This window comes from Cucurbita maxima, unplaced genomic scaffold, assembly GCF_002738345.1.
Source record: "Cucurbita maxima cultivar Rimu unplaced genomic scaffold, Cmax_1.0 Cma_Scf00024, whole genome shotgun sequence".
NCBI classification, from domain to species: Eukaryota; Viridiplantae; Streptophyta; class Magnoliopsida; order Cucurbitales; family Cucurbitaceae; genus Cucurbita; species Cucurbita maxima.
Genome location: NW_019272040.1, coordinates 2,462,760 through 2,484,826, shown reverse-complemented (window position 1 = coordinate 2,484,826; position 22,067 = coordinate 2,462,760). Strand labels below are relative to the sequence as shown.

The following is a 22,067-nucleotide window of genomic DNA, read 5'->3' as shown; positions in this document are numbered from 1 at the left end:
TCCCCGCTTTTCTCCACTTCTCAGCAACCCGCCCTTTCTCCATTTCTCAGCAACCGGCTCTCTCTCACACTCCTCGCTCATCATTGTTTCTTGAAATTCTCCTCTTTCATCCGGTAAGATCTGATGTGTAATTTCTACACTCGTGATAGCGAACTTTATCTCATGCTGATTGGTTTGGAATTCATCAACTGCGTTTGTCATTTTCAGTTTTTGCTGTCTTTTGGCATGTTAATTGGTTTAAAGCAGAGGTTCATCGTTGTTACTTTATAAAAGAACATTGAATTTCTGAGAGAATCCTGTGCTTTAATCCTGTTTCTTCAGCCGAAGCTCCCATGTTTGTTGAATTAATTTGTGGTTCGATAATGTCGAATATGCATCTATATTGAGACTGTAACTAAACTAGTTTGCTAATTCACCAATTTCAAGTATTGCACTAAAATTTATCATGCTTTTCTTTGATTTTTATATTTTGGCGATAATTTGATGTTAGTTGAACTAACCATAGATTTCAAGTGCATCTATTCACCAATTTTAGTATTCTACATTTTTATATTGTTGGCATGTTAGTTGAATTAGTGCGGTTACTGATTTTTCTCTTCAGTATTATCTTTCTCAAAGTTGATTTAGAGTTATATTTTTATAAGCTGTAGTTCAGCCTCCTGATGTAGAGTTCTGTTTCTATTCTCTCTGGGTTACCTTGGCACTGCTGACGATTAAATTTGGAAGATTTCGTCAGGATTTTGTTGGTGGAAATTTCTAAACCTTTTGAGATAAAATTTCGTGCGTAAGTTAACATTTGAACATGATTTTTGGAAATGAAAATTCAATGTTTAGAAGATTTTTATTTATTCCTGTCTGTTTAGTGATAAGCTCTATGAATTCTAAGTTGCTTGAGACGAGGGAGTGTTATTAGTTTGACGCCTCTAAAATACTCTCGGGTGCCCACTATTTCTTTTTATTGCATGGTCATTTTATCCTGTTTGGACAGATCTGACCTCACTAGCAAAGCAACTTGGTGGTGAAATGAACTATTTATTGGTCTTTCTCCCTTTTATATTCATCAGGACTAAGAACATTAGCAGCTTTACCAATTTCCATTAGTGATCTGCATTGTACACTTGGTGGTGAAATGAACTATTTATTGGTCTTTCTCCCTTTTATATTCATCAGGACTAAGAACATTAGCAGCTTTACCAATTTCCATTAGTGATCTGCATTGTATTTGAAGAATATATCTTCTACTAGAAACAAAATGAAGGTCAAAAGATCCTACTTGATTTGTTATAGATCAGATTGTTTTTGTTGCTAATTCAGGTTGGTCTGATTCTCAGTGTTGTATACCGTTTAGGATGTTCAAGATTTAGTCCTGGAGCTGGTCTAAATAAACTTCTTTTGCTGTGAAGCTTGTTTTAGATTTTGAAGTATGGAAATTTGATATTATGATTGTGACTTAATTCTCACTTGATACATCATTTATGCGTACACCTTTTGAGTTTTTATCTCTAATTAGACTGCATATGGCATCAATATGGCTTACACATCTGTCTCTCAAATTTTTCTCCATAATTGATTCATGTTCCATTGTTGCTTTGCTAGGATGCTGTTATGGTCAATTACGGCGTTTGAATTGTTTTTGGTTAAATTAATTAATTCAAGGTTTGTTTTTGACGTCAAAAAATATAAAGTTCGTACAGCGACAATCCTTTGAATCCTTTAGAAAATTGGCCTTTTAATATCATTCTGCTTTAATGGTGAGGGTGTTTAGCCAATTTTCACTCTCAAGTTTCAAATTTCTAGTCGTTCATCTTTTTTAAAAAACTCGTGGACTAACAAATCTATGTAACTCAAGCTTCAGAGCTGCACAATTTTTACATAGAGGGGAGATAGATGGACTTGAAAGAAGCTGGTTCATTGCTTAATAATCTAGTTGCTGCTTTCAATGGTCGGATCGCGGAGCTCCAAGATCTCGTAATTGCACGAAATAGTGAGCGGAAATATTTAAGCCTTTATTCTTTTTCTTGGCTATAATTCTATTTGATGCATAAATGTCACCACTGCGGGATTGACTTCTGTTGTCGTAGTGTATCCGGCGAGTTGTATCCCTGATTTGTCGGCAGTTGATGCATCATTGAAGGCAATGGAGTTGCAGGTGCAGGCAATCAAGAACCAGTTACAAGAAGAAGCTGAAGCAATTCCCAAAGCGAAAGTATATTCGCCCCTCCCTCTTTAGACCATCCTTCTGCTAATTAAATTCTGTTTGCTCCTTTTCCTCTGCATAATTAGGAAACCATAAGAAATTAGTGAAAGAATGTTAGAAATGTGTTTACCTCAAATAAATAACATATTCAGTCTGAAAGAGTTTTGAAAAAATTGGGAGAATTGATAACCCAAAAAACTCGAGCAATAAAATTCCCATTCCTTGATCTGCAAAATACTTTTAAGATTTATAATTACTGATAAGATAATTACCGATTATTATCATTCTCATGACGCTATGTTTCTCTTTGTAAATTTTGCTGAGCTTTACAGAGTAGTGGGTTTAACAGTTTTAGTGCTGTTTTGAGTGGCCAAATTATTGCTTTGTTGATGTGCAATATAACATTTTTCACCAAATTCTGCAGAAACTTATCGAAGCATCTCTTAAGCAGCAGAAGAGGTTAGAAAGTATATCACTTCACGTTCCCTCGTATCATATTCAGCCCCAAAGAGTTTCTGCGTTGAACTTAAATACCAGGTAACTAATTTGTTTGAAATTTTATAGGAATTCCATGATCTGAACCCCAGCTTCAAGTTTTATTGTTAAGGTAGTTGTGATTCATGAAAAGGTTTTATGGCCTTCTGTTTTCAGTCTTTGTTCACAGGCCAAAAAAACTGATACTGAATTGGGCTCCCTAGAGGCTGAGAATGTGATTTCAGTCTTACCTAAGGTCGGAGTTCTCTTCCTTTAGATATGTTTGTGTAAAATGAATGCATCATACACGTTCATTCCCATATGAACTAGCAAATAGGGCTCAAGTTAGGCATTAAATTTTTCGTGAACCTGAAAGCCATTACCTTGTAGGTTACAATAAACTTAATCTTTCATTTATAATTTTAGTACTTCCCAGCCTCATGGGTTTTAATTAGCACAGTGCTCAATGGGTGATAATTAGAGAGGAAATAAGGTTATTGACCTTCAAATACAGAACTCCTTTTTTGATACGATACTAAATCATAATTGAATTCAAAATCTTAAGTTGATGGAGTATGGTGAATTTAATATTTAATTTATATTCTTAACATTATGGTATGACAAAAAAAATTTAAACTTCTTCCGGAATCATTCTTTTCTTCATCATTAATGTAAAAGTGATCTTTACAATGCAATTTCAGGAGAAGAAAGGTTCCTCTCCACCACTTTGGTACATAACCACCGACGAACTGAATTCACTGTCATCGTGAGTTGTTCTTTCCTCTTATTGGCACGTGAGAATAACTGCTAGCTAGTTCTGCTTACTTACATTCCTAAAATACAATGCACTACGACAGCTCCTGAAATTACTAACTTAGGTATCAGCATTTGAAACTGAAATAAAGCTAATTATACGAAAAAAAGCCCTTCAGCTATGTTGTTAGCTTCCATTTTACGCTAATATTTTGATTTGTTACAAAAAAAAAAAAAAAAAGAAGACATTTCCATCAGCAGTTTCTGTTATAATTAGAATTTTTGAAACGTTAGGGACAAAATTGGAGCCAAATTAATTATACAAAATGTCCCAAACGAGTGTGATTGGTTTCAATCTTTTATTTTCTATTAGACATATTAATGAAGATTGCTAATAAATGTTTATTTATGAAACAAATTAAAACATTGAAAGTTTAAGAAACTTTGAGGACAAAAGTGAAACCAACTACATCCACGTTAGGGACATTTTCTATAATATACCCTTTGAATAATTTTCATGACCGGTAATCTGGTGTTTGGAGTGCATTAAATAGAGCTGAACAATTCGAATATCAAAGAAATAAGAAAGCTGCAAATGTCTTTAGCGTATGTTTTTCCTGTAAAGTAGCATGTAATCCTCTAATTTTTTTTTATTAACTCTTACCAACCACAGATATATGAAAGGAAGGTTGACAGTTGACAAGGTCAATGCTGCTATTAATGACATGGCAACATATGCTGAAGCAAATGCTCAGCTTATTGTCGTCCCAAAGAAGAAGGTTCGTGTTAAATTCTCTCTCTGACTTAACAAGCATATTGATAACCACCACACCACTTATATGCTGACAATGGGTAATTTTTGTGAAGCTGGCTGAGAACCAATGGGAAAAGGCTCTGGTAAGTTTACTTGCAATCTTTCCACATCCGCATCTCTTCTTCTTCCTTTCGCTTCCTTTCAGCATTGACGCTTGCAAAACTTAAGATGTAGCGATGTAGGTTCTAGGCACACTAAAGATTATTACATAATATATTCATTAATATTAATGCATTATATATTGGGAAAACGTCATGTAGAATCATGTGGCGATGTAGGTTCTAGGCACACTAAAGATTATTACATAATATATTCATTTGTATTAATGCATTATATATTGGGAAAACGTCATGTAGAATCATGTGGGTGTTCTGATTGTATTCCTAGTAGATGCTACACAGAGAATTATTTTTCTTGCCCATTTTACTTGAGATCTTAGGAACCCCTTTCTATCTAATTGACAAAACTGGATAGAGGAAAAAAATGTGATTTTGGATGGTTGATCGTCTGCATCCAATCCCAGTTGTAGGCGAGGTGGCAATGGTGGAGGTAGGCAACGAAGAGCACTGTCAAGAGTTGCTTGTAAAATAAGAGAGTTAGACAATAGTATGGTGTTGTCTAATTACTAGGTGGTGCTTTGCAAGTGTTTGGGTTAGGTGAATACGGCGTAGCTAAGTATCGTGGTAGAGTGGTAGCATGCAAATGGTCACCTCTGGGCATCCCACCTTTATCTCTTCGAGCGTTGCGCTAGATTAAGGATGATCGCATTGCATTGGGTGGCCTCGGGCTTATGTTGGGCTAACTTGTGGCTAGGGTACTAATTGGTCAACCCATACAACTTTATGCTCAACCTACTCTATTTTGCTCCTACTAGACCTAGTTGGGCTATAGTCTACAAATTATGATTTTATTGCAAAATTTACCCAAAGCAATTGCTCTTTGCTAGGTGTGTCGGTGGGTGGCGTATGAGGACGAGAAGAGCCTCCCATCCCTGCAAAAGGTCCTCCAAAAGACTCACCTAATCCTTCGTCCTCATACGCCACCCACCGTCAAATTGGTGATTCTCTGAACAGTGTGCACGCTTCATTCTTCGTTCTATCTGTTTCCGTAGACTGCTCACAAAAAGCTATCAAACAACTTGCAACATTGGCATGTCTCATTCTGTCTCTGTGTAAAGGGCACGAAAGCAGAGGTAAACATACCAAATTTTGTCAGATTTTAGACTCTGACTGAATAAGAGCGTCAAAGCGTAGAGCTCTTTTATTATTTTACCAGCAGCAACCCTCCACCAGACTCTCTACCACTACCTTCTACCACAACCTTCACGGTCGAGGATTATTAGGAGTGAATTCCACGTCGGTTAATTTAGTGGAAAATCATGGATTTATAAGTGAGCAATACTATCTCTATTGGTAGGAGGCCTTTTGGGGAAGCTTAAAGCAAAGCCATGAGAGCTTATGCTCAAAGTGGACAATATCATACTATTGTGGAGATCCATGATTCCTAACAGTCACCTTATCTTTGATTGGATTAATGTGCACGCGATGAAACACTGGTTGTTTGTCCAAAATCATGCAACAGCATCCCTTACCCCACTCCTAATGGCAAAAGAATCCCAAACACTGCCCCCATGCTTGCAAATTCTGGAGCAGGGTGGGGTTTGGGTCTTGTGGGGAATTTGTTCCTAATTTGACGGGGAATTCTCGTGCGGTATCTCCATGGGGACAAATCCCATTAGAACCCGATGAGTGTCAACAAGTGTTGCAGCAAATTGATGAGAGCAAACGATGTTTGATGAGTGCAAATGCACCAATATGTGATGGAAAAAAGGGTAGGTGCAGCGAGTAAGTGACAGTAGTGGTGCTTGGTGAGTTGGCGAGAGCAAACAATGTTTGGAGAGTAAGCAAACTGGCTACGATAGGTGGCAGCTGGTAGTGATAACCTTGTTAGCCCTCAAGTCCTCCTGGGCAAGGGCAAATGGTGGAACCAAAGCTCCAAAAAGAAAAAAAGAAGTTAGTCAGTGAAGGAGGAGGAGAAGAAAATGATGATGGGGTTAGGGTTTCAAGTTGAAACTATCTATAACAAATAAAATTATGAACATGGGCTATAAAAAGTGCCTGAATTAATACAAGTAAAGACTAACATTGATCTTGAACACCGTCAAATTGGTGATTCCGATGGGTAACCACAGGGAGTCAGGGATCTGAACCCATGTTTTATTTTTATTTTTTCTAATCTTATCAAGATGTCATGTTTGTATTTCCGGTAAATGCAGGAGCTAAGAGATATTGCAACAACCGAAGCAGTGAAAGGAAAATATTTCTTTCTTGAAACTGACATGCGAGGACCTTCATTGAAACTTGACAACACTGGAAAAGCCATACTAACTGTAAGTTTGTCATATATTATTAGCTCACTAAGCAATCACAGTGATGTTGGGAGAGAATACCATTAAGCAAATAGTAGTGTTATGTTAGGAGATAATACCAAAAGTTCATTCATCTAGTCAATACTTTAGTGTATGTTTTCATCAAAATTCGAAGCTTTTTTCATACCATAGTTCATATTGTACTGTTGATTGATTCTTGAAAAAACTGTCAAATTTTGTGCATCACAGGTCCTTCGACATCTTGGACGCATAAGCGAGACTCGGATTGGACATCAACGCATAATTTTACTTTTAAAACCATCATAAATAGCCTTTCATTCATTTGGACACAAGATTACCAAGTCTTGCATTGAAAGTCAAGAGAATCAGCTGTGTACAACTCTAGCAATCCGTTTCTCAAAGATTAATCCTGGGCAAGGTGAGAACCTCTAACCGATAAACTACATTCTTCTTATGGACAAATTGATAGAATGGTATGAATTATTTGTGGGATTTGGTGTGCCTTTGTCTTCGATTATCATCAAAGGAATCCTTAGATTGAAATGAGATGATAGGATTCCCTATCTTTTTGGAACATATTTCTCATGTGGATCTTGCCTTCGAGTCCTTAGAGCGTATTTTTCGGTCCGCTCGAAACGGTCGAGATTCCGATATTTAACTTCTTAGTAGAGTAAAAGTTGTAATCAATTGAGCTAAAATATGTGACAGGTTGAAGAAAAAAAGCTTAGAAAAATTGGGAAAATTAGAAAATGTCGAGAATCTCCAAAATGAAGCCATTGCAAAGTGGACAGTTGCCTCTACTGACCAGAAGTTCTCTTGAACAGAGCCTACAAAAGGTGTGACCGCAGGGGATAAATGCCGCCCCTTTATGACGGACCATGCACACGCAGCACTTCTGTTCCGACCCGCCGCCCACGACGGCGACTTCGTCTTCCTTTTCTTCATCCTCTTCTTCTTCTTCTTCTTCTTCTTCTACTTCGTCTTCTATTTTGTATCTTGACCCTTCGAACCCCATTTGCCTGTCCGTCTCTTCTAAGAGATCCATTAGTGACATTCTCACCGGCGCCGCCGTCTCCACCGCCGTGGAGTCTGCTTCTTCATCGTCTTCGTTGGCGGTGGTTTCTGCGTCGGCTGCCTCTTGGGTCGCCACCGTTTCTCTAGCCGACATTGATCTCTCCATTGCCAGTGCAGCCGAGAGGCGGCGCGTGCCTTCATGCACCGGCTCCGTCAAGTCCGTGAAACTCTCGCTCCGTTCAAGTGAGCGTCTCGTAGAGTTGCGCCGCGACATTTGCGGCCTGAGGAGACTCCGGCTACTCCGACTGCCAGTGCCGGCGATGGTCGAGTCGGAGTTGTTGTTCTCGGGTGATTCGCCGGAATTTGTAGCCTCGGGAGACGTCGGAATGTTCTGGCTTAACCGCGTCGAATTCCGCCGTGAAATTTGCCGGAGAACCGGAACAGCAGCAGCGACGACAGGAGTAGTGGATTCCGGCGATTGCTCTTCGTTCGACGTCATCTCCGCCGACGAAAAAACCGCAAAACGAAGCGAATTCGGCGGCGGAATTTGAGATCTTAGATTCAAACGAAGTCGATCTCTCAAAAACTTCCAAGATTTCCTCTCTCTATTACCAGCAGCAGGGGACTTCCCAACGTCGTCTCTTAAAATATCGAGCAAAGTCCTCCCGTTTAGTCTCACCTCCGGCGAGGGGTTCGGCGAGGCTCGCTTATGAACGGTCAAAACGTCGTTCAGGGTCAAACCACCAGTGACCTCTCTGCCGTCGCCCACCGCTAACATCCGATCGTAAAGCGTAATTCTCCGACGACCACCTTCCATAGATAATCACAAAAAAAAACACCCAATTAAACCAAATACAAAACACCCCCAAGTCTTCAACAACAAGAACAATCCAAATTTTCTGAGAAAAACAAAGAAATCAATCCAATTCCATAGAATTCCTTGAAACAGATCCAAAACACAAGAACAATGACAATCCTCCCCAGAATTTTCCTGGCAAATTTCTGATAATCTGGAGAAAAACTGTGGAGGAAGAACAAGAAATTGAGAGCTTCAAGACCTCTACTTAAAAAGAGTAACATTATCTTCACACACACATATATATATATATGTATAATAATTGAGATCGCAAGCTTCTGTCAATACGCAACTGGAAAAGTGAAGAAAATTTAAAATTATATTTAAAAAAAAAAAAAAAAACAAAACACAAAAAAGGCATTTGGTACCTTGTTGGTCGGACGAGAGATATGAACAGTGAATTTGCCGGAAAATTTCTGCATTTGCTTTTATGCCTTTTTCTTTTGTTTTTACTGAATCGGATTAATTTGGAAGAGACGAACTAATTAACCCATTCTACCGAAAACTCAGAGGCAAAAACTTCAAAATTAAAAGTGTGATTTTATTTTATTTTATTTTATTTTATTTTATTTATATTTCTGTGAATTAAAAAGTTGATTTTGTGAAGTGGAGCGGTAATTGTGGGAGTAAAAAGTGTTGTTTTCATCCCTTCATTTCGGATTAACCACAACCATTTTTATTTTAATAAAAAAAATTTATTCCTATTTATTACTTAAAAAATCAAATTTTAATTTATTTAAGTATATTATTAATTATACGTTTATATCAGTCTCTCTCTCTTCTTTTTTTTTTAAATGAAATTTCAATATTTTTGGGACTAACATTTTACTGACATTATTAAGCTAAATTTCAATATGAATTTTACAATAAATTTATGAATACTTGAAACCCTTTTATTTATTACGAAGTAAGTTCTTGACGCCACACATAAATTTTACAATAAATTACCCATTCATTGCATCCATCTCATAGCCGTTGTCTTCCTTTGTATCCCAAATAAATAACTTTTATTATTTTTATGTAGTTTTTCTCGTGACAAAAGTAAGAAAAAAAAAAGTTATGGGTCCTTATATTTTTTATTGAGATATTTAATTTAAACGTTAAACTTTTGATTTTACTAAAATGTGCTTTAAATTAAAAAAAACTTCTCAATAAACTATTTAATTACACGGAAATTAACTTAAGAAAAATTCTAGACTAGCGATAAAATTGAGCAAGTTCAAATAACTATAAGATGATTAGGTTCGTTCGTGACGCTTTTGTACAAAAAAAAAAAAAAACAAAAAAGCCTAACATTTTTTACCCTTTTAACCTTTTGAAAATTATTATGTTTTTTACAACAAAATTATAATTAAAGAAAAATAATTATTTATATTTATTATTGTTTTTTTTTTCAANTTTGGGTTCTAAAAGTAAGTAAGAAGAACTACAAGTTTGTGGGTCCCACAAAAATAAAACAAAAGTTCTATCACAAAGACAAAAACTATTGTGGGAACAAAATAAATAAATAAATGATTTAATTGAATAAATATTAATTATTATTTTATTTTATTTATTACTTTAAATAAATATTAATTATTATTTTATTTTATTTGTGTGAAGTAAGTTGGGTGGTTGAAGTTGTAGAGCTACATGACATGATGACCCGATGGGCGAGATATATTTTATTTTATATGCGGTTAACATTGAATAAATAATCTAACAAATCTATAATATATGGATAAGGTGGAGAGGTTTGTCACGGTATGAATGACATATGAGAGTAACACAATTGATATGAACCCATTCCGTAATCGTTCTAAATAATTTGATCCAAATCATTAATATGAAAATTACGTGAACGGAGACATCATATGTCTCTAATATGATGATTTTGAGATTTGAGGTCAAACACTTTCACTAGTTCGAGAGAACACTTAATTTATGTCTGATTATATACAAATTGTTCATTAGAAAATCAATAATACGAGTGAGATATAATTACAAAGGTATAATAAACTTTTGACCAAACTGTGATTAGGAACCGCTCGTGAAAAATTTAATTATATATAAAAATTATATTGGTAGTGAAGTGAGAACAAATTGATTAATTAAAAGTTTTAATTAGTTAATTAATTAATTTTGTTAGCTAAAAAAAAGTACAATGATTGGAGGATATGGGAAATGGGAACTTTGAAATATCTAAGGCTGACAGGCAGACAAGAGAATATGGACAATAAAAAGAAAGAAAAATAATAATAATAATAAATAAAATAAATGTTATATGGAAGCTATTATTTAAAATAATAATAAAATAAATAAATAAATAAATAAATAAATAAAACAGGTAGCCCCATCAATCTTCCATTGCAGAATCCAATTTTTGTTGGTCAACCTTCACTCACTGCCTTCCCAATTTCATACTTTCTAACCTCACCATTCTCTTCAATTATTCATCTTCCAATCATTGCATGTAAGTTTTATTTATTTTTGCTCAAATTCCATTTAATAATTTTTGCTAAATTTTTTTTGTTCGTTTATAATCGTTCTATCGTTTTTCTTTAACACTACGTAGGGTCGAGTATCCATCATTACCCAACTCCTTTCATGAATTTTGTTCTACTAGTCGGAAGCTTTGTTTCCTCCCATTTAAGTAATTTTGAATTTTTATACTACACGATCATCCCAAGTTTCGCAGAGGCAAACGAAATGCTTATATCTATTGCAAGAGAGACCGGGTTTCAAAGCTTTTTGTTTAGAGGTGCATGGGTCATCCTCCAAATATGGGTTGAATTTTCGAAATTTTGTATGAGCTTGTAGCTAGCTGGTGTTCCCGCATAGATTCTAGACCCATGAACCTGTCTATGTTTGACTAGTCAACAAGAGAAATGACCCATCATCTCGGAAATTTAATTTTTTTTTTTTAATTATAACTTTAATTCATTTTATAAATTTGAACATTTAAAGAGTAAAATGAAATTTAGGTATTAAATTATTAGAAAGTAAAGTTCATAGACATAAAATCATTGGTTTAACAAAAGTATTTGGATTTAAAACTTTAATATCTATGTACCTCTAGATGTGTGCTTTTAACTGGTCAATTTGGGTGTCAGAGGCCTTGTGTTTGTTGAGGGAAATGCCTTCCACTAGAAGCAAAGCATTGAATTGGCTTGTCATCACAAAATAGACAAACATCTTGTTGCCTCCCCCAACTATATTTGTGGGCCCTCTCATTTCTGTACCAGATGTCTTAGTACTCACCACGACGTTACCGGGAGAAACTTATCTCGAACAGAATAGAGAATGAAGGAGTGAATGAACTAAACGGAGGTACGTAGGGATGAGGATTATATTCCTCGTCCCCATTCCCATCCCAACTCTGCTTTCACTTTTTGTATATCAAATACCAAAGATTAAGTTCTAATATTAAAATTTGAAACGAATAATTTTTTATAAAAATGAGAAGATCCTTCCATTGAAAACTCGATTCCTGCACATTCTCCGTGAAAAATGCCTGTGAAAATAAATTTAAAATATAGATTGAAATAGAAGGCAAAAATCGAGCCAGAAAAGACTTGCCTATTCTCGTCTCCCTAATAAACATTTCTAGCTTTCACGACTTACATCTAAATTCCTTAATTAATGGACGTTTCCAATAACTTTTTAGATCATGGGTTGTAAGAAGATCAGTATGCAACTATTATGAAACTGATAATGACGACCATAGAGAGCATATGCACATGAATTCAAACAAGTGATGTCGCTTTTTATATATTATCCTCAATGACTCAAATGGCAAAGAAATGGATAGAAAAGGAGGATGTCCAGAGCTCCATGGCCAAATCTCAGGCTGTTGGTCCCAACAGAACTTGGCCTTGTGCAAGTCAGGTGGGGAAGTAAGAAGCCAAATCAGAATTCGAACCATTGTCTAACGGTCACGTGAACTCTTATGGGTAAAGATATGTTGGGATATGAAGCCTGATGCCTAATAGAGATATATTTGGAAAATATTTCGTAAATATCTAATAGAAATATATATGATACATATTTGGTAAAGATTTGATAGAGATATATTTGTTAGATTATATATTTTAAATCTTTGGAAGCTATATTTAGTAAATTGAAACTATATATACACACTATTAGTCGGGTACTTTTTATTCATTCTCTGTATTCTATCTTGTTGTATATACGTCATCAATAATAAAACTGTTACCTAATATTCCTTCTTGTATTTTCTCTCTCCGATTCTTTGTGTTCATCCTAATCAAGTGTATGCATTGTTGAGCGATCCTAATAATTAGTATCAGAACTAACAAATGGTATCAATCCTAAGAAGATGACTAACATATTAAGAGGGGGAAAGTCTGATAAAGTTATACTACAACGACAAATCAACCATTAATATTGCACATAATTCTATCAACGGGAGTTTGGTAGCAAGGGAACTTACATCATAGCAAGGTTTTGAATGAGCTTCTTCCTTCTTGTGGTTGGCAGACTGCCATGGGTACCATTATGAGCAATCTGTTACTTGCTATATTGATCCATCATCCCTTCCAAAACAGAGAATTTTCAGCTTGTTAGAGCATTTTAATGATTTCTATGAAGCTTATAAATGGCAGCTTTTATGTAACTTCCCAAAGCATATTTATAAGATGGTGAACAAAAGTACAATTCAGTACAAACCTATACATAGAACATAGCCACCATTTTCTTTCTTCACATTTACAAACCTCAACAAGCAAAAGAAAACTATGAACAAATAAAAGTTATGAACAAATGAGGTGGGGATTGGCTTGGGAAAGCCATGTGTTTATTTGGTTCTCTTGCAGAAAGCAGGAACAAGAGCCTCATCTTCTCTCATCCTTTTCATATTCTTACTATTATAGCTACACGAACATGCTGTACGTGGGAAGCCATTGGCCGTGTTGTTTATTTCTCTGCCTGCGTCGGATAATTCGTCGAAACCTGCATCATATTACAATCATATTCAAGTGTTGAGAAGACCAAAATGATACAACACTTGGCAAACTGTTTATATGTGGAAAAGCCACCATAACGATAAGTATTATGCTCTCAAAAAATCACATAAACAATAAGCATTAATTAAGTACCTGATTTAGTTTCGTTTAACTTCAATTTCTTGAGCAAGAGGACTTCTTCCATGTGTTGTTTTCTTCTATAATCATTGGGACTACATTTCGATACTGGAGAATCTATGCGTTTGCTTCCTGTATAAGATCAAGCACAAGTCAGTTCCAGAAAGTAATCTGTTCAAACACAGATAAACTCCCACTGTTGCTAGTTCTTTTTTTTATATAAGCAGTACATCAGATCCACAAACTTTGGACTAAGCTTCTATAACTATATTTACACCGTTAAAAGAACGTTATTGTAACGAATCTATTCGATAAATTTTGGTTGAACTTGTGTGATTTAGCAAGTAGCTCAAGAACGTTGTCACATAAGCATTTCATTGGCCCTTATTGACCACTAGGATAACCCATTTGAACCCCATATAGTTAAAGAATCAGCATTTAAAAGTTCTGTGGAAATTTTTTCTCTGTTCTTCGATCATTCATATTTCAAGAATTCTGGCAGTCTATCTCATATTCCAAGTAGCCAAAAATTAAATGCAGATGAAAACCATTCCAATTAATTTTATTCCAATTGATCGTGTGGATTAGACATTTTATTCCAATGCAGATGAAAACCATTCCAAGCCATACCTGAGTTCATATGCTTCAACCTTTTATTCTTGACCAGGTTGCTTTCTGGTTTTAGCCTTCCACCATTAAGATTGCCATCTTCTTCATCAGCCTCGCAACAATCCCCATTTGCAATTTCCTGAGGGCAGTGAGCTCCTATATGGAAAAAAAAAAAAAAAAAAAAAAAAATCACAACCTTATAACAATTTGGTTTAAATATTGATCTTTGAACTTTCTTGGATTCATTTTTTCATCCCTGTACTAACAAACCGTTCATTTTGGTCCTATACTTTCAATTGTTCCATTTCAATCTCTGTACTTCTAAACATTCATTTGAATCCCTATAGCTTCTTTAGTCCCTTAATTTTCCTTTTTACCTTTTATTAAGTCACAATTTATACTCTAGACATATAACCAGTTGAGGATTGTTGGGAGGGAGTCCACATTCACTAATTAAGGAGGTGACCATAAGTTTATAGGTAAGGAATACATTTCCAATGGCATGAGGCATTTTGTTGGGGAAACCAAAAGCAAAGTCAAGAGAATTTATGCTCAAAGTAGACAATATCATACCATTGTGGAGGTCCGTTATTACTAACATGGTATCAGAGTCATGCCCTTAACTTAGTCATCCTCAAGTGTTGAACAATAAGGTGTGAGCCTCAAATGTGTAGTCAAAAGTAACCAAAGTGTTGAAAAAAGGGTGTACTATGTTCGAGTCTCAATTAAGGGGAGGCTATTCGAGGGCTCCATAGGTCTCAAGGAAGACTTTATCATGTACTTTGTTCGAAGGAGGATTGTTGAAGATTGTTGGGAGGGAGTACCAAGTTGATTAATCAAGGAGATGATCATGATCATGGATTTATAAGTATTTTGGGAAATCAAGAGTAAAAACAGAAGAGTAAAACCAGGAGAGTTTACGCTGAAAATGGACAATATCCACGATCGTGGAGTTCTGTCATTACTAACATATTCTTGTTTCTATGGTGCCAGAGTCTGTACTAAAACTTCGGATACAAAGACTGAATCCAACATAAACAAGTATCGAGAGTAAAATAGTATTATAAACCTAAAAGTATAAACTAAAAACTCGCCAGTTTCCCTCGCTTTTCTCAGGAACCAAACAGGAAAATCAAAATCCACAAGCCTAGAGTCCGAAGAAGAGAAGTAAAAGAACTCACTCTTGACGCCAATTTTAGAGAGCTTTCCATCAACAACGAGTGCATCATCATCGGAGCCTCCAGTAGGCAGCCGTTTAGCAGAGAAGAAAGAGAGAAGAGAGTTCCAAGTAACAGAGGAGACGAGATCGAGGCCTCGGCTGAGGAAGTGACCATTGAGTTTCACAGTTGAGGGCTCGAGGCCGAAAATGGTAGCTATGGAGCCGATATCGATGCACTGGTCCTCCGATGCAACGAATGGAGCAATGGTGGAGAGTGAAGTGCAGAATAGCTTGATGGTTCTGAGTTCTTGGCCTGGATCCTTCTTCTTCTTCTCCATCATAATCTCCATTGCAGCAGAAATAGAAAGCTTGATCAACTGGTTGTTGTGGGAAGAAGAAGCTGGAATGGAGAGTGGACATTTGGAACGGCCATGGAGACTCACTGTTCGCGGTTTCCCTTACAAATGGTCTCTGGAAGTTTCCCGTACTAGCCCAGCAAGGAGGCCTATTTTCTTTTTTTAATTATTAAATTATCAATAAAAATATTATACTTAAACCTAAAACTCAATAATTTAATTAATATATTTTGAAAATTAATTAGGGCACGACTGCTCTCGTCATTGTATACCGATGGTGAGGAAAAAATAATAGGACACTCGGGAATCTATCCGCCGTTAATATTTCATATATCTCGAGACGAAGCTAACCAAACAAGACTTTTGTTACGTCTAGTATCGCTCACAAGTAAGGGAATCCAAATATGACTCGAGAATGATATCAGGCTTTAAGTGCAAAGTATCTGCTGAGTCCGAAGTGCCTGTAGCAGGTCGGAATGCGCGCGGTGGATAGAGGATGACACTGGTTGGAATCTATCAGCGAAATTTTCATACATCTCAAGTTGTAGCTGATCCGAGCAAGATTTTATGTTGTGTCTAGTATATCGCTCATGAATAAGGGATTATTTGGTGCGTGGTAGGTAAAAGCCAAAACATTTCGAGATTTATTTAAAACTAAGGTATTAATTAGTATATTTTGAAACTTATTAATATAATAACCATAAAAAAAAAAAAAAAAAAAAAAAATATATATATATATATATATTTAAAGCATTTTCTATTTATTATAATTTTTTTTAGAAATTTAGAAGATATAATTGAAAAAAAATATTATTTTTTCCAAATAAATGAGAAAGTTTGAGATTTTTTTTAATTATTAATTTATTATAAGAATAATTATTAAGATATTTGAAGAAAATATATTTTAATAAAAATTTAGTTAATTATATATTTTAATAAAGATTTAGTTAATAGTTTGTATCCAAATTAAAAGGAAGATTATACCTTCAATTTCAATTTTCTTTTTTATTTTTCATTCTTAATAATATATAAATTGGTATTAAAAGTTGATTCAACGTGAAATTAAGAAGAGAGGTTAAAAAGGCAAAAGATTTTGGAGACGATCTGCGGTTCTCCTGTTCTTTCGATTTCTTCAGCCTCCGATTCATTCTTGAATTTTGTACGAGCACACTTGCAGATTTTGCTCTCGGAACAGGATTTAGGGTTAGGGTTGAGTTTTTGCGTCTCTCGTTTAGTTCTAAAGATGTATGCTGATCGATTGGATGCCGACACTCATAGGTCTATAAAGGACCGCCTCAATGGAAATTCCTCTGACCTTTCTGCCCGCCGGCGGCCGATTACTGGGAAGAGGTTCGTTGTCTTTTTTTTCCTATCTGTTTGGATTTTTGGGCAATTTTTGAGATGTAGGTAGTAATTGTTTTTGGGAATTTTTACTGTTGTTTGTGTTACTCTTAAATTTTTGTACTATGGTGGAGTCGCGAGCTAAGACATTTTGGTCGTGGAGTTTATCATTGGTTGAACTTTCTGGTTTTTGCGATTTTACTTAGACTGAAGGTGTTGCCTATTTTGGGTGTAACTTTGCTGTTCTTCTTGTTCGAGTTGTGTTTGGAATCTTGTAGATTGTATGTATTTAGAGCACCTTCAGCTGTTACAACTTCGATGGAACGCAGTGAGGACTGTTTGGTTACATTAAGCCATCAATCTTCTTTGGTGTATTTGTTATGTTTCTGTGCTTGTTGGTTTGGCTTCATGACTTTATGTGGTTTCCTAGCTTAAGTCTTGTTTTCTATCCAAGCAGGAGTTCCAAGATTATATGCAAAAGCTTTGTTACACATTTGTTATATAGCTTTAATGTGCAATTGGATTTTGGCAATGCCGAGAACTAACTTCGTGGATCTAGCATATATTATTTGTCAAAGATCTTGAATGGTTAGGCTTTTATGCTTATTTGGTGCTTCTCTAGGGTGTAAGTGGTTCGGGTATCTCGGTTTTTTTTGGCTAAAACAATACTGATTCAGGAGGGGAAAAAACTGAATGAAAATGGGCTTTCCTTGAAAGTTGAACTGACTGCTCAAACAAAAAGAAACTTGGGTGCAGTGTGCAACCAAATAAAAAACCAATTAAGACAAGAAAATCTAACACAACAAAGATATTCACAGTTTTAACTTATGTATAGTAGAATCGACCAACACATTTTAACCATACCAATAAAACCGGTTCCCGGTTTATTAAATTTTCTTTTCAGTTTTAAATTTGCTCCTCTAGTTCTCTAGGAACAGTCATTCTCTTATAGTATTCTAGCTTCTCAATGAAAGCCTCATTTTCCATCCAAGAAAAAGTGACCTTCAAGATCATGCTTGAGCATCGGTACTCATTCTTTACATATAATGATAGTGGACTTACCATGCTGGAAACTAATTTGATTGATACTAGCATAGATTATTTTATACAGCGTTTGAAGATTGTTGAAGCTTTTCTTGTATTTGGTGCTTACGAGTGTGCTTTCTTTCGTTGATTTTTAGACGCATGTTGTCTTGTTGCTTTCATAATTTAATTGAGATAGGAATTTGTAACTGATTTTTTTTTATAAGTTTAGGCTTTTGGTTTTCTGAAGTTGTCTTAATGATGTGGATGGCCGTCAATATTCATATACCTTTTTGTGAGAATATTTGATTCTCTTGTTAGCTGGACAGTTAATGGTCTACATGTTATTATTTGTTGAGTGCTCTGTATTCATTATATCATGCCGATACCATGTACATTCCAGGCAAAGACAAGATGACAAGTGGGAGCATGATCTCTACGAGAATGATGAACCACAAACTTCAAGTACGAATTGGGTGTAATTGTATCACACGTCTAAAACCCTTTTGGTTAGATGGGTCTAATCCACTTTATAAGCTCTTGATTATGTTCTATTGGCTTTAAAGATCGCAAAGTTGGTGCTCGAGATCTTCGCTTGAAGCTCCAAAAGAGAAGTCAACAGCAAAGTGGAAATTCATCCTTTTCAGGAGTTCGTGACCTACGTGAAAAGTTGTCTGGCACAATGAAGCCTCAAGCTGTGAATAGCGATCCACCAAAACTAAAATTGGATGTTTCAAAACCGACCAGGAAAAATGATTCTGTTGAAGTTCGCCCTTCAACCACTCAAAAAGTTGTAGCCAACCCTGCTACTAGGAAAAAGGATGCTCAGAAGGCAAGAAACTTCCATTTCTCTTATTTATTTTTTGTTTGTTATCTTTTTAAAGTTTTTATCAGAAAATATGCTTTCTGTCAAACGCACGATAGAGGTTGGTCACTTTAGCATTCAATTTTTGTATCTGGAAAACTTTCTTATCTGTGAAAATAATTTCTTTGAACGTTTAATCGAGTTAGTGCATCTGGTACAGTCTACATATTTCTTAATCCCTTTTGCTGCTTTGCTAATGAATTGCAGAGACGTCCAGCCAAATGCATGTTATGTCTCTACATTTTTAGTTGAATTAAAATTTAATCGAGTTGTAGTAATCAGACTTGGAATTACCGACCTTATGTTACAGTTGATGGGCTGAGTTACCATGCGAACAATTGAAAGTCTGACGTTTTGTTTTCTATAATTTGTCTTTTCTTGATTAACATGACTTTTGATGCAGAGTGATACGTCAGTGGATGACTTCCTGCAGTCCTTGGGCCTTGAAAAATATTCCATCACATTTCAAGCTGAGGAGGTATGAAAATCTTGTGTTTTCAAGGAGTGTAAGCTCCTTGCTTTCAAGCTTTCAGCTTAGCTTCCCTGAACTAATTACAACTTTGAACATCTTTCATATAGGTTGATATGACAGCGCTTGTACACATGGGTGACGAAGATCTCAAGGCTTTAGGAGTACCAATGGTAAACTTGCAAGACCTTGTTTTAATAAGTTTTTTTATTATATATGTTTTTGGCCATCTTTTATCTTTGCTACTTGCGTAGATATGTAGCTTATTTGATCTCACTATTTACCGTTTAGCATATATTTTATAAGAAACAACACCATTGACGTATGAAATTACAAAAGAGGAGGGAGAAGGAAGTTATAAGAGACTTCTCTAATTGGACGGAAGAGACATTTAATAAGAGTGAAATAGAGCTAACAATTTACACAAAACAAAACTAAGTGAATAATGATATCCATTAGGCGACCAAAAGGTTACTCCTTGCTTGCAAAAATCCTTTGATCACTCTCATTCCTAGTAATCCAAAGGAACGCTCGACAAAATTCAACCATGGGTGCTTTTCTTTCTTAAATGGATTGCCTTAGAGTGTAAGGCAAGGAAGTAGTTATGCATCGAGCGGAAAAGGAATTGACCAACCAAATGATTGAAGAATTTCCTTTTAAAAGAAAGATGCAAAGGAGCAAGTGTGGAACATGTGGTCTTGGGTCTATGTGGCGTACTCACAAAACGTGCACCAATTTGGAGAGGCATAGATAAAAGGCAATCACCTTGAAAAAAAATTGTTCCAAATGCTCTCTTGTATCAGATGACAAGAGTGAGCTATTTATGTTTCTTAAGCAACATTATTATTTGAATTCTAATATTTGAACCTATCACGAGTAATAACAGGATGGGTGTGGCCTTTAGAAAATAAAGTATTTGGTCAGTTGTTATCCAATCAAAACTAATAGCAAGGGAGTCTATGTAAGGCTCCAAGCCCACCGCTAGCAGATATTGTCCTCTTTGGGGCCCAACCTTATTGGCACACTCCCTTGTGTCCACCCCCTTTGGGGCTCAACCTCTTCGTTGACACATCGCCTAGTGCCTGGCTCTAATACCATTTGTAACAGTCCAAGCCTACCAGTAGCAGATATTGTCCTCTTTGGGCTTTCCCTTTCAGGTTTCCCTTCAAGGTTTCTATAACGCGTCTTCTAGGGAGAGGTTTTCACGCCTTTATAAAAAATGCTTCGTTCTCCTCAACTGATGTGAGACCTCACAGTTTACGTGTAAACTCAACCAATGCAGGCTAGTTCTCTCACCTTGCTAACTGTGTACTCTAGTGCTGCAGTGCATATTCTATTATGGAGTTTTACCAAGAACAGAGTGGAACTAACATAGCTATTTGAAGTTCGAAACTCGCCTTAGTCAAGGTCTTTCTTCCAGACTGCGTATAAGATTTGTGGAAGAATCTTTTAAGTTTTCTGTAAAAGGACAGAAGATTCATTAAACCCCTTCATGAGAGAGAACTTAGAAATAAAAAGAATTCTTGTCAATGTCAACGATTCTCAATACCTTAGCAGATTCAATAAAGTAGCGCAACTCCCGTCTTGTTTGTTATCATTTTGTTCCCTCGTTTATTCATTTAATGCTTGGAATCACGAACCTCGTACTTAAGTTATCAGCTCTGATTTCAGGGACCAAGAAAGAAGATCCTGTTGGCATTGGAATCAAGAGTCTGAACCATGGAAAGTGAGTGGAGTAAACTCCTGTTCGCCAGTGTTTTATTTTATTATACCAGCTGTGATACTACTGTGAAGAACAAGTAGGGGCCGTCGGCCATTGTAACTCTGGTTTCCTCTTTTCACTTTTTTCTTTGGCTTCCATTTTTTCGCTGCTTGATGGTGAAGGACCTTAAAAATGTTTAGCTATGGATAGAAATATGGGATTCAGTATATATATATATAGCGGCTCAGCTGAGAGCAACTCTCTTTTGACTCACTTTCCATGCCCATCAGCGTTTGAGGTATTGAGGTCTCTCCTGCTTTTGTGGTGCCTTTCAGTGTTTCAATATTCCATACTTGTTATAAGCAGCACTGCAGAGTTTTTAGGCAATTTGAAATGTTAAAAACTAGTCATTTTGATATTTGTACTTCGAATTTTATTTCCTTTTCGTTGTATCATACTACTCGATGTCTAAATTTATTTTTTGTACTTTTAATTTCACTCTAAATTGGTCTCTATTGTTGAGTTATTGGTAACTTTTCTTCATAAAATTTTAAAATAATGTTTTTTTTTTCATCGTTGTTTAGTCAATTTTGACAAAGTTAGAAGAACCAAAATTGTTCCTTTATTTATTTAAAATTATGGATTTTTATGGACTTTAGAGGGTCGAAACTTCAAAGATCAAGTTCGACTCCGCTCTATTTCTTTACTTTCTCTAGTTTTTCTATCTTACTCCCGAACGCCGAACGGGTTTTCTAACAAATTTTTGATGCCATTGTTTTTGATGATCAACCAAACTTGACATATATGGAGATTAGGGATAACCGAAACTAAATATTCGAGCATTTTTTTGCTACTTGGATTGATTTATCCATCATACTTGCACGTGCATCATTAACCAATCTATTGAGATTGGAGAGCGGGAACTAATAGTGGAGATTGCTGCATTTCAATTAAAAGTGGGATTG

General features: G+C 35.8%; 4 protein-coding genes across 10 annotated transcripts; 2 read left to right on the top strand and 2 right to left on the bottom strand.

Annotated features, from left to right (window-relative positions):
- Positions 1-17: 17 nt before the first annotated feature.
- LOC111498018 (spindle and kinetochore-associated protein 1 homolog) lies at positions 18-7,190 on the top strand. Of its 6 annotated transcripts, none has more exons than XM_023149070.1 (11): positions 18-113; positions 1,686-1,751; positions 1,856-1,984; positions 2,082-2,206; positions 2,622-2,734; positions 2,849-2,927; positions 3,373-3,437; positions 4,098-4,203; positions 4,292-4,321; positions 6,514-6,627; positions 6,856-7,190. In XM_023149070.1, exons 3-11 carry the CDS (start codon positions 1,888-1,890, stop codon positions 6,931-6,933), a joined length of 807 nt encoding a protein of 268 aa, XP_023004838.1. In that variant the 5' UTR covers positions 18-113; positions 1,686-1,751; positions 1,856-1,887; the 3' UTR covers positions 6,934-7,190. The 6 variants fall into 6 exon arrangements, with proteins under 6 accessions (XP_023004838.1, XP_023004834.1, XP_023004833.1 ...); XM_023149066.1 differs by lacking the exon at positions 1,686-1,751 and adding an exon at positions 1,597-1,656; XM_023149069.1 differs by lacking the exons at positions 18-113; positions 1,686-1,751 and adding exons at positions 1,292-1,314; positions 1,597-1,656.
- A 75-nt stretch (positions 7,191-7,265) lies between these two features.
- LOC111498015 (nucleolin-like) lies at positions 7,266-8,738 on the bottom strand. The gene has a single exon (XM_023149063.1). The coding sequence runs from the start codon at positions 8,456-8,458 to the stop codon at positions 7,370-7,372; it is 1,089 nt and encodes a 362-aa protein (XP_023004831.1). The 5' UTR covers positions 8,459-8,738; the 3' UTR covers positions 7,266-7,369.
- A 3,054-nt stretch (positions 8,739-11,792) lies between these two features.
- LOC111498000 lies at positions 11,793-15,830 on the bottom strand. Of its 2 annotated transcripts, XM_023149043.1 has the most exons (6): positions 15,369-15,830; positions 14,209-14,343; positions 13,594-13,710; positions 13,388-13,447; positions 12,930-13,032; positions 11,793-11,990 (listed from the first exon to the last, which is right to left on the bottom strand). In XM_023149043.1, exons 1-5 carry the CDS (start codon positions 15,694-15,696, stop codon positions 13,007-13,009), a joined length of 666 nt encoding a protein of 221 aa, XP_023004811.1. In that variant the 5' UTR covers positions 15,697-15,830; the 3' UTR covers positions 11,793-11,990; positions 12,930-13,006. The 2 variants fall into 2 exon arrangements, with proteins under 2 accessions (XP_023004811.1, XP_023004810.1); XM_023149042.1 differs by lacking the exons at positions 11,793-11,990; positions 12,930-13,032 and having other exon boundaries at positions 13,050-13,447.
- Positions 15,831-16,775: 945 nt separating this feature from the next.
- Positions 16,776-21,523, top strand: LOC111497963 (ankyrin repeat and SAM domain-containing protein 6-like). The gene is made up of 6 exons (XM_023148988.1): positions 16,776-17,052; positions 18,470-18,531; positions 18,633-18,898; positions 19,335-19,409; positions 19,511-19,573; positions 21,072-21,523. The coding sequence occupies exons 1-6, from the start codon at positions 16,946-16,948 to the stop codon at positions 21,114-21,116; spliced, it is 618 nt and encodes a 205-aa protein (XP_023004756.1). The 5' UTR covers positions 16,776-16,945; the 3' UTR covers positions 21,117-21,523.
- Positions 21,524-22,067: the final 544 nt, after the last annotated feature.

Coding starts and splice junctions, on each gene's coding strand:
- LOC111498018 (XM_023149065.1), top strand. CDS start 1,888: ATGGACTTGAAAGAAGCTGGTTCATTGCTTAATAATCTAGTTGCTGCT. Junction 2,735..2,848: donor GCGTTGAACTTAAATACCAG/GTAACTAATTTG, acceptor TTCTGTTTTCAG/TCTTTGTTCACAGGCCAAAA. Junction 2,928..3,372: donor TGATTTCAGTCTTACCTAAG/GTCGGAGTTCTC, acceptor ATGCAATTTCAG/GAGAAGAAAGGTTCCTCTCC.
- LOC111498015 (XM_023149063.1), bottom strand. CDS start 8,458: ATGGAAGGTGGTCGTCGGAGAATTACGCTTTACGATCGGATGTTAGCG.
- LOC111498000 (XM_023149042.1), bottom strand. CDS start 15,696: ATGGAGATTATGATGGAGAAGAAGAAGAAGGATCCAGGCCAAGAACTC. Junction 14,344..15,368: donor CTCTAAAATTGGCGTCAAGA/GTGAGTTCTTTT, acceptor TTTTCCATATAG/GAGCTCACTGCCCTCAGGAA. Junction 13,711..14,208: donor GTTGAAGCATATGAACTCAG/GTATGGCTTGGA, acceptor GATCTTATACAG/GAAGCAAACGCATAGATTCT.
- LOC111497963 (XM_023148988.1), top strand. CDS start 16,946: ATGTATGCTGATCGATTGGATGCCGACACTCATAGGTCTATAAAGGAC. Junction 18,532..18,632: donor TGATGAACCACAAACTTCAA/GTACGAATTGGG, acceptor TTGGCTTTAAAG/ATCGCAAAGTTGGTGCTCGA. Junction 19,574..21,071: donor AGGCTTTAGGAGTACCAATG/GTAAACTTGCAA, acceptor CTCTGATTTCAG/GGACCAAGAAAGAAGATCCT.